This window comes from Streptopelia decaocto, assembly GCF_964273445.1.
Source record: "Streptopelia decaocto genome assembly, chromosome: 1".
NCBI classification, from domain to species: domain Eukaryota; kingdom Metazoa; phylum Chordata; class Aves; order Columbiformes; family Columbidae; genus Streptopelia; species Streptopelia decaocto.
Genome location: NC_138663.1, coordinates 151,838,080 through 151,851,703, shown reverse-complemented (window position 1 = coordinate 151,851,703; position 13,624 = coordinate 151,838,080). Strand labels below are relative to the sequence as shown.

The following is a 13,624-nucleotide window of genomic DNA, read 5'->3' as shown; positions in this document are numbered from 1 at the left end:
TTCACTTTCTCTGTAGCTACAAGCCCAAGTAAAGCATGCACAGAACATGTGTTAGTGTATCAAATTGCAAGCGTGAAAGATGCAGTTAGACTTTTTCAGTGGTTATTTTGATTTGTGATCCACAGATTTTACTTCTGAAGTGCTGTATGGAGTTTGGGATCTCACTCAGATTATTTGCTAAGAGACATTCTGGAAAGAAAGGAAGAAAATATTTTCAGTTTGTAAATTCCTACACGATAAGACTGCTGTTTGCATTTCTTCAATACATTTAAAAGGTCAGGTTTCAATAAATAAGAATTCACTGAGGAAAACCTACTATTTTTGAAACATTTTGCCTAGGTCTGGTATCCATTATGGTTGGGGGGTGGTGTTTGGATGTGGAACATAACTACCTGCAAGTAACTTAACTGCCTGATAGAAGTTATAGTTTATTATTTGTAAAACATAGTACTTTGAAGCTCAAGCCATCAGTCTTGACTTACTGAAATTCCCATTTAATCGAAGATCAGGTGTGTCCCCTCAGGCTGCAGTGATAGAAACTGCTCTAAAAAGGATGAAGAACAGGCTTGTGAAATGTTGCTTTTGGACAGCTGAAATTTTTATTTATCTGTTTTCCTTTGAGATATATAAAAGAAAAGAGACTGCTAGGATTAGCTGTATAGCAGCTATCCGTGTTTGGGGAATGGTTTTCTATCAGTCCCACTCCTGTGTTCCATAAAGGGAGTATGTTTTATTTTCTTTTGGCAGGCTACATTAAGGGTTATTAAAGCCTAAACAGAAGCTACAGCAGTTTTGATGTGATTGCACTGTGTACCATGGGCTATAATGGAACTTTCATATCTCTATAGATGGCTTACAAACATTTGTGATCCTGCTTCCCTTTCCTGTCAAGCCCAGGGGGAGGAGGAATAAAGCTAAAAATTTAGAAAAAGGTGAACTGCATGGTAGACTCCTAGTCCTGAATCTGCTCAGGGGAAGAGAGTTGGCTTTTTCATGGGCTTCTTTTGACCTTTTGTTCTGAAACAGGAATCCTTGTTTTACTCTGGAGTTGATAGAAATCTGTAAATTATATCCCAAATATCTTAAGAATCTGTGATGTCAATGGGAAGGGGCTTCCTTAAAGATTTATGTATAAAAAATTAAAATGAAACTATTAACACTTCAATCTGCATTCTCAGAGACAATCTAGATTTAGTAAAATAGTTTCTATATTGTTCTATACCTAACAAGAGAAAACATAAGTAGTAACTCAGCATGTATGTGTCAGTTTGCTTCTTTGTAAGCAGGTAAGCCTGAATTATGATTGGAACACATAGGAGAACTGTCAACGGAAGGTCTATAATTATAATCACTAAAAAACTCTTCCCCCCCCCCCCATTCTCCAGCTCTTCTAGTAACTAAATTGTTATTTCTATGAAATGATTTCCTGCCTACAGAAAATCTGTTGTTTAAATAAGTTGGAAGGAAAACATGCTTTTGAACTGAGAGCAGCTGCTCAATCTCATTTAATCTTTTATTTCATTGTTTGTGGTTTGCTAATGTGGAGAAGTCTTTGACTTTGTTTGAGACCTGCGTTGAGATCTGTTCCTGTTCTGCTTAGCATGATGCATTTGCGAAAACTGAGATCCAGTGCCAATGACCTAAAATGTGGTACTGTGTAGAGCAACTTTATTTCTCTCACTTTGTTAACAAATGAGAGTCAAAACAAGTTCAATAGTAGCCATGAAAAAAGAAGCTAGCTAGATTTCTGGGATTTGTTATCTTAAATGGAAATTTCTTCAAGCCTTTGAGGTTGGAGAGCAAGATCACATGGCACCAGGGAGCCCATGAACATGTGTGATTTTCTATATGTTTCCTTGTTTGCAAGCAAATAGTGTTATGTCCTGATTATTGTTGCTTTCTTTATAACTGATAGCATACTAAGGGCTTTTGGAAGGATGTACCATTTGCACAATAACCATAGTATACATGAGATCATGCATATGTCTGCATGTAAACTTTGGACATCCTTCAATGTGCAAAACCTTTTAATGGAATTAATATGAAGAAGTAAATCAATAAGGGGGTAAAATTTAACTACTCACATTACAGGAAGTGAAATACCATAAATGTTTTGTGAAGAACTACATTTGGTCTTGGTCTGTTTAGATGGTTAATGTCATCTCATAAGAAGGAATAGTTTGTAAATCATGTGGTTCTATTTAAAAAAAAAATGAAGAAGAAGTGAATTGTCCAAGCTGTTATTGAAAAAATGCTCATCTTTCCCTTTTGGAAACAGTGGTTAACATAAAAGAGAGAAATACTATGTAAATTTTAGTACTTTTACACACATGTAAATGTATACCTTTATATATATATGGTGTATGTGGAATGGAATAAAAACAGATTACTAATATAAATATAAATCAGAATATAAATAGATATAAAAAATTAGGTTTTGTGAGGGAATTGGTGGGTAACAACACAAATTGCACAAGGCTAGGATACTGTGGAGTACTTGGACCATAGTAACAATTGTGCAGAAACCTTTTACTAGGAGAAAACTTGTTTTTTTTTTTTTTTTAATAACACACCTGGAACTTTCTACTATACAAAAAAAGCTAAATTGCTTAGTTATTTCTGACATTTAAATAACCTGTGTGGAACATGAATTTGGAAGCATAATTTAAAGCATGCAACAGAATAGAGGACTTTAAGCTTGAATTCCAGTAGATCATACTAAAACTTTCTGGAGCTTACCTGGCTTCCACCTAAAATGAATGGATGCTGACTCTGGTTCAGAATGCAGTTCAACCAGCTAACCCTTGTGTGCACAAAATCCCCTGGGTGCATAAACTCTAGCATCCTACCTGGGGAGCAAAGTAAGAGATAGTATGTAGGCAGAGACTTGCCCAAATCCTTTCCACAGCACTTCTTCCTACAAAACTGCCTTTAATTTTGCCAATAAAGTATTGGAAGAATGCGGTTATCATCTACTCTGACGAAGTTAGGCTGCTGATACACAAAATATTGCGGAATTCAGAGAGACAGAATGAAAGAAATTTTAAATCTGTAAAGAAGGACACATTTCTCAGAATGGAGATTCCTGGGTCCTTGTTCTTTTTCGAGAAATGGTAAGTAGATGTATTTCTGTATTTCTGATTTGGGAATCGTGAGATAAGATGCATAAGAAACACTGGGAATAAGAAGGAGTAGCAAGGATTATTAGCCAGCTAGTAAATAGCGTGGATAAACCTATGTCTGTTGCACAGAAGGAAGTTTCAAGATATTTAATTAAAGGTTTGCCCCTGTGCATGCTAGATTGATTTTTACATTCCAATTAATTCTTAAAAAAAAAAAAAAAAAAAAAGAAAAGAAAAAGATTGATGGCGAAAATTAAAAATAAATTGTTTATTTGAGAATTAACAATATCACTAGTTAGGCTTCCCAGATGTAGAATATGGACTAAACTCAGCTCTTGTTTTACCAGTGGGAGTTTGGACATTGATCCACTGTCATATGGCTACAGCAACATAGTCTGAAGAGCTTGTGACTGCATTAATACTTTCGCGCTTGGGTCAAGTTGCAAGATGCAGCTGATGTAGAGACAGAGCCCTGTAGAGGACTCTGGCAGTGCTCACAGTCCATTCACATGTTTACGTGATGAAGTTACTCTTTTTTGTAAGCTCTGACAAATCAAACTTTCCAATAATTCTTGGACTTCAGAAGCTATTGGGTCATTTCCCCACCTTTCGGAATGTTATTTGGGAAGAAGGAATTCAGCTCCTGCTACATCCTGGTGTGGCAAGTGTTGTTCTTCCTTGTACTATCCTAAATTAGCTAGAAGTTTAGCTACACAAAGATGTGATCATGGGGTAAGTTATAGGGGGAATGTACATTGTGTCGTGTACTCTGCAGTGAATCTGAAGTTGTTCATCTCTCTTCCACTGAATGCGAAGTCCTCTCAAACTGCTTTGTGCTGGCAAAAAATGGCATATGCATATAGACTGGGACTGTGAAGTTGTTCACATCTAACATACCTTGTGATATACGTTTCCTGAGCTCAGTACCTGCTCTGGAGTGTCACCTGTGGAATTAAGCTACTCAGTATGTCTGAAATGAAAACCTGTCAGAGATTCTACAAATAAATAAGTAGGCAGAAATTAAATCAGGATTGAAAAATGCAGAGTAAAGAAATATCAGAATTATAATTTCTGGAACCAGAAAGGAAACTTTATTTCCTTTCACTAGCCAAAGGTATTTTCTCTTTGGCAGCAGGCTCTGATTTCTAGTCATGGGGATAGTGTGCAAATCTGGCACTGTCTACTTGGTTATCATTGATCACCAGAGTTCAGTCCCATATGCACTCTTTATATATGAATATTGTTCTGCGTAGCAGAGCATGCACTTCAGTTGCATTTTCCATTCTGCATATTGAAATTAGTGTCTTTGGGAACATTCCTTAATAATATATTTAAATATATTCCTCCTGCAGTCTTTCCAAAATAGAAGCAATTTATCATTGCAGACAAATGTTTTTCTCAAAAATATTTTTTATATTCATGGGATATGTTGGATAAAGTTTTGCAATATGTTTATCTTTTTATGGAGAAATGACTGGAGAATAAGGATGTATTGAGAATGGATGAGCCAGTAGCTTTTCATGTACACTAAGCACTGTATATAGAATTCAAGAGGGTGGATTAAACATTTCAACTGAATTGGAGTAAGTATGAAATTGCATTTTTAATATAAACAAGGTATGCACATAAATTTGGAAACTCTAATATCAGCAGCCTGGGGACAGTATTCCTCTTATTTTCTTCATGTACTATGAACAGAAATCTAAGAACAAAGTAGGACTATACTGAGATAATCTGAATTGCATCTGCATCTCTTATCATATTTGGTTTTCTTATTGTATAACCCACAAGCTCATATATGTAACAATGGTGGTCACATTCTTTGGCACAGTTTTGGCTATATCTGAATTTGAACCAAAGGTATGGTATTTATGACATTTGCTACTTGCAGCATGTTCCAAACCTTTGTCATGCTCTTTCTGTACTTCTGCTTGAGACTCCTGCTTTTCTGCTGCTTGGTTTGCCTGTCTCTTTCATTTACTCTGCTCTAATTCCTACCAGTTTTCTGTGTGGGATTCTACCATGTCTTCCGCCACCTCTGGGATTGCTGTCTTGTCTTTAATTATACAAGTAGCTAAGCAGAAAGTTTGCATTATAATTAGAAAATAAGATCTCAAATCAGCTTTTATGACTGGTCATAACTAACTGAGAGGTGCCTGGGAATAAATGAAATCCGTAGCAACTGAAAAGTCTGTGTCACATTTAATAGTGAGTAATTTCCAACGTATTGCAAGCAAATGTGTAGTCAGACTGAACAGGAAGAAATGTCCATACAATGAGCCCTTCAAAATACTGGTGTGTACAGTTTGCATCATACTGACAACCTGCCAGACAGCTTTTTGGCAAGATATCATGCAATACATGAAGGGAAATACAGTAGGATTTGCTGCCTTTCTGTAGCTAGAATGACTTTCTTTCTTAAGCACACTGGAATTGGGAACTGGGCATAACCTGCATGATGCTGCCAGCTGAGGGCTGCAAGCAGGGCTGGAGAGAAAGAGCTGCCCAAAGGGCGGGGACTGGGTAGAGGGCCTGGGGAGAGTTTCACCTCTGGCAGGACTGTGGCCAGTGAAGGAGCCCATGTAAGAGCAGTGGAGGAAGAAACAAGGAGCCACCAAAGAAGAGGAACCACCATGTGCTGACCTCAGTCTCCTGCAGTGCCCACTGCAGGTGTAGCCCATGGGAGATGGGAAAGGGGAGGAGCGGTGTCTGGAGAGGACTCCAAGTATAGTTCTCTAGGTGTTACTTTCTTTGCCTGTTTCTAATTTTTGGTAGCAGAATCAATAATTAAAAGTTTGTTAGTTGGCCAATAAATTAAGTAAAATTCCTCAACGTGAAACTTGTTTTATAGCCAAGGACAGACTTCACAAATCACAGTGTTTGTGGCTATTCTTAAAACATTTAATACATTTCTTAAAATCAGATTTACTTAAGTCACACAAGTCAAATAGACTTCTCCAATGTAGTGGCTAGCTTGGTGGGTGAGGGGTCAGCAGTGGATGTAACTTACCTCTATTGTAGTAAGGCTTTTGAAATGATCTCCCATGGCATCCTCATAGACAAAGTTTGTGTTAGATAAGGAGGCAGTGAGATGGATTGAAAACTGGCCGAGTGGCCAGGCCCAGAAGGTTGTGATCAGCAACACGAAGTCCAGCTGGAGGCAATTCACCTCATGGGTTAATAGTGGGTCCACTCCTGCTCAAGGTCTTCATGAACAAGGTCACCTGGACAGTGAGACAAAGCACACCCTCAGTAAGTTCACAGATGATACAAAACTGGGAGGCAGGGTTGATACACTATTAAAAATCCTGATTATTAAAACCCACAAAATATTTCTTTTTGAAGCAAGATACTACTTTTAAATGTACATCATTGTACAGAATTGCTTCTTTACCTGAATTCTGAAAGCTTCTCTTAGCTCCGCTGCCACAGCTGTCACCAAAGTTGACCTTCATTGTGAGCATTTCTTAAGAAATGAATTAATATAGAACTACCCAATAAAAATTACTTGGAGCTGAGTAATTCCATGTTATATCTTTTTTACATTACATCTTAGAGAAGGAATGAAAAGTGTGCTGCTAGCTAAGTTAATTATCCTACTTTTCTTCAATCGAATAAGTCAAAGGTCTTTTGGGTTCTTAACAAGGAAGAAAATGTATGTAGGTTTGTTTTTATCCTCCTGACCTTCTTCTGACATTGCCTGGTGAATATTTGAATGCAGGGAAGAACAGATACCCTCAAGACTTCATGCTTTTTTATAGTATACGAGTCAACTAAATACCAAAATGTGTTACTTCCCTGATTCTGCCATCACCAGCAAACTCTTATGGGTCACTGAGTAGAAAGCATACAAACAAAAATGTGCTTCCTAGTAGTGGAACAAGTTTAATAAATAGTTGGTAAGCCATCCTTCAAATATGTTATGATCTTCAAGTCCATCCTTTGATTTTTTGATCATGTTTTCATTTTGTCTGGCAGGACAGGCAAGCAGAAATTTATTTGTCTAACACTCTAATGAATATAGCAGTTTATATCTTGTAAGTCTCCTTCCTTGTAAGTCTCCTTCCATTCCTTTTCAATAAGGATGAGAGTCAACCCTTCTCATCTTATGTATCAATTTAAAAGATCTAAATTTACTGTCTAGGTTCCTCTTACAGCCATTGCAGCAAGACAGGTGCTGAAAGAAAGTGGTATACTTTGTAGCAGGATAGGTTATTTTGCTGTTTGAGGATATGGTCTAGTAAGATATCTGAGGTGTTTAAGATACTTGAAGTGAGTCATTCTTTGATGCCTGTATGTCCCCTCATCACTACAAGGGGAACCCAGGAAATCACCTCAGACTGTCAGTCCAGCTTCAACATCTGAAGTCTTATGGCATGAAACCCACATGAATTTGCTGTTTTTTCATGTCATGAGCAGAGAGCTGAGCCCATTAGAGTTTTCCTTTGATACAGTACTTGCAGAGTAGGCTCCTGAAAGAAGCAGTCATATTTTCTATTAATAATTCCTGCTGTTGACCTCTGCTGCTATAGTTTTAAGAAAGTCTGTCCTTGGTACCCCTTATTTTTATTAGATGAACTTTTTATTGTACAAGCTGGTAAGAAAAGTAATTAAATTTACCAGAGGTTACTCATATTTCATAATTACTTGCAGTTAAAAGCCATAGAGAGAACAATTGAAATGAATTAAAGTTATGGCCTCTTAAAGAAGATGCATGATGTTTCACTGTAATGTAAACTTTTATGTTCCCTAGACATTTATAATATTTTCAAGAATGAGAGATTTCTTATTTAAAAAAAAAAGGTACTCAATAGTGCAACTTTTTATACTAACATATTTAATATAGAATACAGAAAATACATAATATAAAAAAAATGGAAATTTTCTTATTGTGCTAGTAGTTTATTTTCAAGCTGTTCATGAATCTATTCCCAGCCTCCCCCTCCTAATGGCTCCTTTTAGTCATCTGTCCTTTATATTGAATTTTGAATGAAACTTATTGAAATGTTAGGTTGTCTCCTGTAGGGACTACAGCTGAAATCATCAAGCTCACTTTCATTGTCTCCAGTTGGTGACAAATGACAATTTTATTTAGCAAGGGATGGTTCTCTTTGAGGTTGGATTGATGGATGAGGCCATAAGAGGTTAGGCCGGCTGACAAGGTTACCCCTACCAGCTGTCTACCCGTCCCTGCTGCCTGAGTGTCTGTGCTGCTTGTCAGTCAGCTTTTGAGCCACTACTGTTTACTGTGGAGTGTTCTAAGACAGATTGTAATGGGTGACAGCTTTCTTTGCTATAAAATGCTATGCTGCAAATGGTGGTGGTTCCAAAACTTGCTGATGAGCAGCTGAGACATCTGTGCAGTAAAGACAGGCTGGGCAGTGAGGGTGGCAGCAGTGGCAGCTGCCCCAAGCAAAGACAGCCCTTTTTGACATTCTATTTTGTTTTTGCTTTTTTGTGTGTGTTTTGGTTTGACTTGTTTTGTTTCAGGTCATAATGAGCCTGCTGTCTAAGCCCCCCAGCTTTGAAATGTTTTTGAATGGGCATGTGTAAGAGCCCCAACAGTGTGTTGAGATTTCGCTACAAAGTCCTAAAATGTTTTTAATTCTTGTCTGTAGGCTGGAGCAAATGTGCTGCTGCAAGATGTTAATGGAAACATTGCACTTGATTATGCCATAGAAGGGACTGAATCTAGCAGCATCCTTCTGGTGTATTTGGAAGAAAATGGTAAGTCAGCTCTCAGCTTCTGGAATGTTTTCATTGAACATGACATAAAAATGGAAAGGATGGATATTGATTTGATGTAAGTCAGCACTGAAGCCAGTGGAACTATGTTAGTTTGTAGATGAAGTGGAGGACGATGATTGGAAGTCACAAAAGTTTTCAGTGTGTATAGATTTGAACCACTAACAGTTTACTGACAGTGGTCATTGTCAGGTCTGCTTTTGCCTATTCATATGGAGATACTATTATGTCAGTTCAAAGCAGAAAAACTACAGTAATACAGAAGCTTTCAAAACAACTCATTTAATAGTGTGAAGACCAGGTTTCACGTTTGGTTTCATTTCACATATGAGTTATGTATAGCCTCAGAGTATATTTTCCTAGGGATAGACTATTTCTTCAGTGCATTCAAGAAAAGCAATTGATGTAGATCAATATCATTTCAGAAGAGTACTGCTCTAGACTTTCATATTTAAAACTGTGAAAGGCTTTTCATAGACCTTAAGGAATTATTGCTAACATACTACAATAAGAACTGAATAAGATGTCAATATGTACAGATTGTTAAAAAGATGAGTGAACTTAAGCTAAAACTAAATCTCCTGATATATTTTCTATTTTAGAACTATATGCAATGTGATCGTGATTTCTGCTTACAAATTTTCTGTTAACAATATTGATGTGGTAGGTTGATGGAAGAACAGACAACCAAAGCCAAACAGCCTCAGGGTGGTTCAGAGATTTTTCACTCTGGTTCTTGCTGATTTGGAACCACCTAACCATAAGATTATAACACGCAAAAAATCTATTTTCTGCAAAGAGCTTCATTAATTGATGATAGAGGTTGGGTGATGGTGTTGTCAGTGAGAACAGGGGACCAAATGACACGCTTCAGTAGGTTCCTTCAAGTCCTAAAAATGAAGTACACGGAATACATGACACACTGAAAATATTGCAGTTGAGAATGCTCATCTGTCTTCCTTTAGCCTTTGTGTTTTCTAATATAAGCTTGAACAAGCTACCTTAATTTTTACATTTTCTAACTCTTGGGGAACTGACTTTGAAGTCTTAGACTCCTCTTAATATTTGTGTGTTTTCAGCATGCAAATCTGTGGGTGTTTAAAAGTGAACTAAAGAAAAAAGTCCATCATATGGAAACATTTTGTTACCCATATGTTTCTATCAAAGGGAAAACCTTTAAACTCACTAAGCAGACTTTTGGCACTTGAATTAACATTTTAAGTTAAAGCCAGTTTGCGATCTACTTTGATACTAGAAGGAAAACACACATCTTTTTGACTAATAGGCTTTGCAAAGATTTGAAAAAAGACTGTGAAGAACATCATAAACTGGGAGTGCCCTTTTAGTATTCTTTCAAAAAACTTATTGATGAATATTCTAATTCTGTCACCATCAGAAATAAGTTATCATTTTTTTATAGAATTCCTAAAACTATAACATTTAGCAAGTTAGGAAAATAATTGTCAATGCCCGGGGTGCACCCAGATTCCTGGTGTCGTGTTCCCCCACTCCAGGGGCTTGGCTGTTCAAAGCCAGCCCTGATATGGTGCAGCCCTGTAACCTGGGAGCAGTCGGCTGAGAAAAGAACTAAGTGGTGAGGCAGATCTGGGAGAAGCCTTGTTGTGATCTTTCACCCATCCTTTGGCTTGGGAGACACATTTAGGCTCAGGTCTTTGCCCTTGGTTCTCACTTCAGGTGGACCTCTGCCTAGCCATGAACCTTGCTGATCCTGACCCTGAACCACTGACTCAGTTTCCTCATTTCATCTGAGTTGTCTGGATGTGTTGCTGCAGGCTTTTCTGGCAATCATGGGACTGTCAGTTGGCTCTGATTCCCATCACCAGACCTGCTTAATCTTCCTGTTTGGGTACTGTGGGGCTGAGCCCTGGTCAGCAAGGACACTGTTCTACCTGGCCTGGATTCACCCTCGTCTCCTGTCTCCCTGGCATTTGTTGAGTAGCCTGCTTCTGCTGCTCTCGCACAAAAACATCCAAGCATAACATATTAAGAACTTTCAGAAAAATCCTGAGTATAGAAATAATGTATGTCATGACCTCATTTCAGACGTACTTACCGGAAGTAACCAGAAACAATGACACAAGTTGCATTCCTGTGTTCTAATATTAATATTACAGCAGAAAATCATAAACATGCAAGATATATCCACAGATGAATGCTTTAGTATTAAACCTCGAGATGGTACCACTCTTTTAAAATGAGTTACAAAAAATATTTTTGTTTTCAGACTAGTTAGGAAGAGATAGAGTTCATTTAACTAATTTTATCTGCAAGGGTCATCAGCATCCTATTATAGAAGAGAGAGGGGAAAAAAACCCATTTCGCTAGAGTGGGAGTATTGTCATTCTGAGGAGGAGATGGAAATTTCATTTCTGATAGCTTTTTCAGACTAGAATGAAATAAATTAAACATCCTTCACTAAGCATATGTAATGATATCTTTAAAGGCAGAGTTAAAACCTAACAACCATCAGTCACTAGTTCTTCAGTGAGTTAGAGCTGTAGGCCTCAGCAGTTCTGCAAGTATACATTCTTTTGCAGATATACTAAAAATATTGACTTCCCTTCTCACATAATAAATGTTGCTGAAATGTATCTATTCGGATGCTGACCTTCGAAAATCAGGTGCACCTAATGACATGTGATATGCCCAAGAGCTACTGAACAATGTAATTTAACAAAAATAATGCTCTTTATAAAGCTACCTAGTAAGCAGCTAGAAAAATCCTTCTAAAACTTCAGGCAAATAAAGCTGGATAAACTACACCTGAATATTTTCATGAATGAAATTTAATATAATTAATATTTTCAGAATGGTACCATGACTTTTTTTTTCCTCATTGATTGTTTATGAATGTGTCTACCCTATAGTGCACTGCACAGAAGAAAAATAGACATCTAAAACCATGGTATCCCCAGAATTACAGAAGAGTACAGACAGGCTCATCACACTTGGGGTGTAAACAGCCTTGCTGCATTTCCAGCTCTGTGCAGGAAGGGCAGATATAGACTGGGTGAGAGAAGACTTAAATAAGAGGAGAGGTTGGCTTCTCAAAGCTGTTGCAAGGTTTTAATGTATATTTTTGTTTGAAAGAGCAGATGATATTGACCTCCCCTGAAGACTGTTAAATTAGTTTGGGAATGAGATGTGCAAGTTACAGAAGGAGCAGCTGCTGGGTGTGCTTAGTGGGTATTTCCCAAAGAGTACTTGAGTGTTTTGCTTTGTACTGGTCACAGAAGCAGGTGTTCCCCTTGTAGATGGAGAGACTTCTTAGTACTGGACTTCCCTGAGGAAAAACATTTTTATAGCAATTCTCAGTTCTCTTTGTTATGTGTTTCCTTATGACTGCGACTTCTTGAAAGTTCATTTCACTCTTTTTATCTGAGATTTTTACAATCCTTTGAGCTGTCAGTTCTACAAGCATATGCCAGAGAGGGTGAGACAGCCAAAGCACATTAAATGGCCTTGTCAGGTGTTTTTCTTAAATGGTGAGAAAGAATATATTTTGTAGCTTTTAGGTTATGCTCCTGCCTGTCATCAGCTCTGATACTCATGACCAAATGCTGTGTCCTGCAGGGTTGCTACTGTTGCTTCCCCATCTCATGTCCTGCAGAATTTGTGGGCATGTAGCTCTTGTTCTGATTTTACAGGGTATTTTAAGCATATTTTCCATCCTATGCCTTCCTTTTTGACTTTGCATTTTTTTAAAATGTGAATCGGTTCCCATAGTACATGCCAATTTACTTTTCTTCCTTTATTTATTCATGCTGGCTATTGTCCTATTTCAGCTGAATATCTCAACCACATTTCCCTTTGGAAAACCAACATGAAGGTCATTCTTTGATTCAGGCAGCAAGAGTTACTTACTGTATGAGTAACATTTTGTTATTCCATCTAAACTCATGAAAAGTGTCACTCCCTGGCAGGGAAGAGCAGACTATCTGGAATCACAAACTTGATTAAGGGAAGGCAGTTACTGACCAGGTCACCTTTTTGAGCCTCAGAGAATGATACATGTGCCTGCTTGGTAAAGCTGCTTCCCAGTTCCCTGCCAGAGAAATCTTCATGCTGAAGCCTAATATTTCCCAAGTTCTTGGAATTAAAAACTCTGCAATTCTAATTTTGCAATTTTGATTAGGTTTTTTTTTCATGTTTTCATTCTATTTTCTATAAAGGCAGAGGAAGGGAATCTCTGTTGTTTCTGCTTCAAAACTCACTTAGACATATAAAAGATTAAGCCCATAGAACATATCACTGTGGTTGCTCACTTGCCAGGCTGTCTACTGCTATTTGTTTAATGAAATATGTATAATTCCTTTATACAAATACTAGTTTGAAAATAGTAAAGCCATCTTGAGATTCGCATAAACTGTGTCTTTTGTTGCTATGTAGAATGTTTGTGCCTTTTCTCTGAGACTATAATTATATTTGTCATAGAACGTATATCCTGGAGTATATTAGAAGGGGGGTGGTTAATAGGTCGAGAGAGGTTCTCCTTCCTCTCTACTCTGCCCTGGTGAGACCACACCTGGAATATTGTGTCCAGTTCTGGGCTCCTCAGTTCAAGAAGGACAGGGAACTGCTGGAGAGAGTCCAGCGTAGGGCAACCAAGATGATTAAGGGAGTGGAGCATCTCCCTTATGAGAAAAGGCTGAGGGAGCTGGGTCTCTTTAGTTTGGAGAAGAGGAGACTGAGGGGTGACCTTATTAATGTTTACAAATATACAAGGGGTGAGTGTC

The 13,624-nt window shown here is 37.8% G+C and overlaps 1 protein-coding gene across 1 annotated transcript in view; it reads left to right on the top strand.

Annotated features, from left to right (window-relative positions):
* The window catches only part of MYO16 (myosin XVI), a 379,702-nt gene that overhangs the window by 145,074 nt on the left and 221,004 nt on the right, over positions 1 to 13,624 (top strand). Inside the window, exon 5 of the mRNA XM_082054681.1 lies at positions 8,741 to 8,849. Coding sequence (XP_081910807.1) covers positions 8,741 to 8,849 — 109 coding nt within the window. The remainder of the gene's footprint in view (positions 1 to 8,740; positions 8,850 to 13,624) is intronic.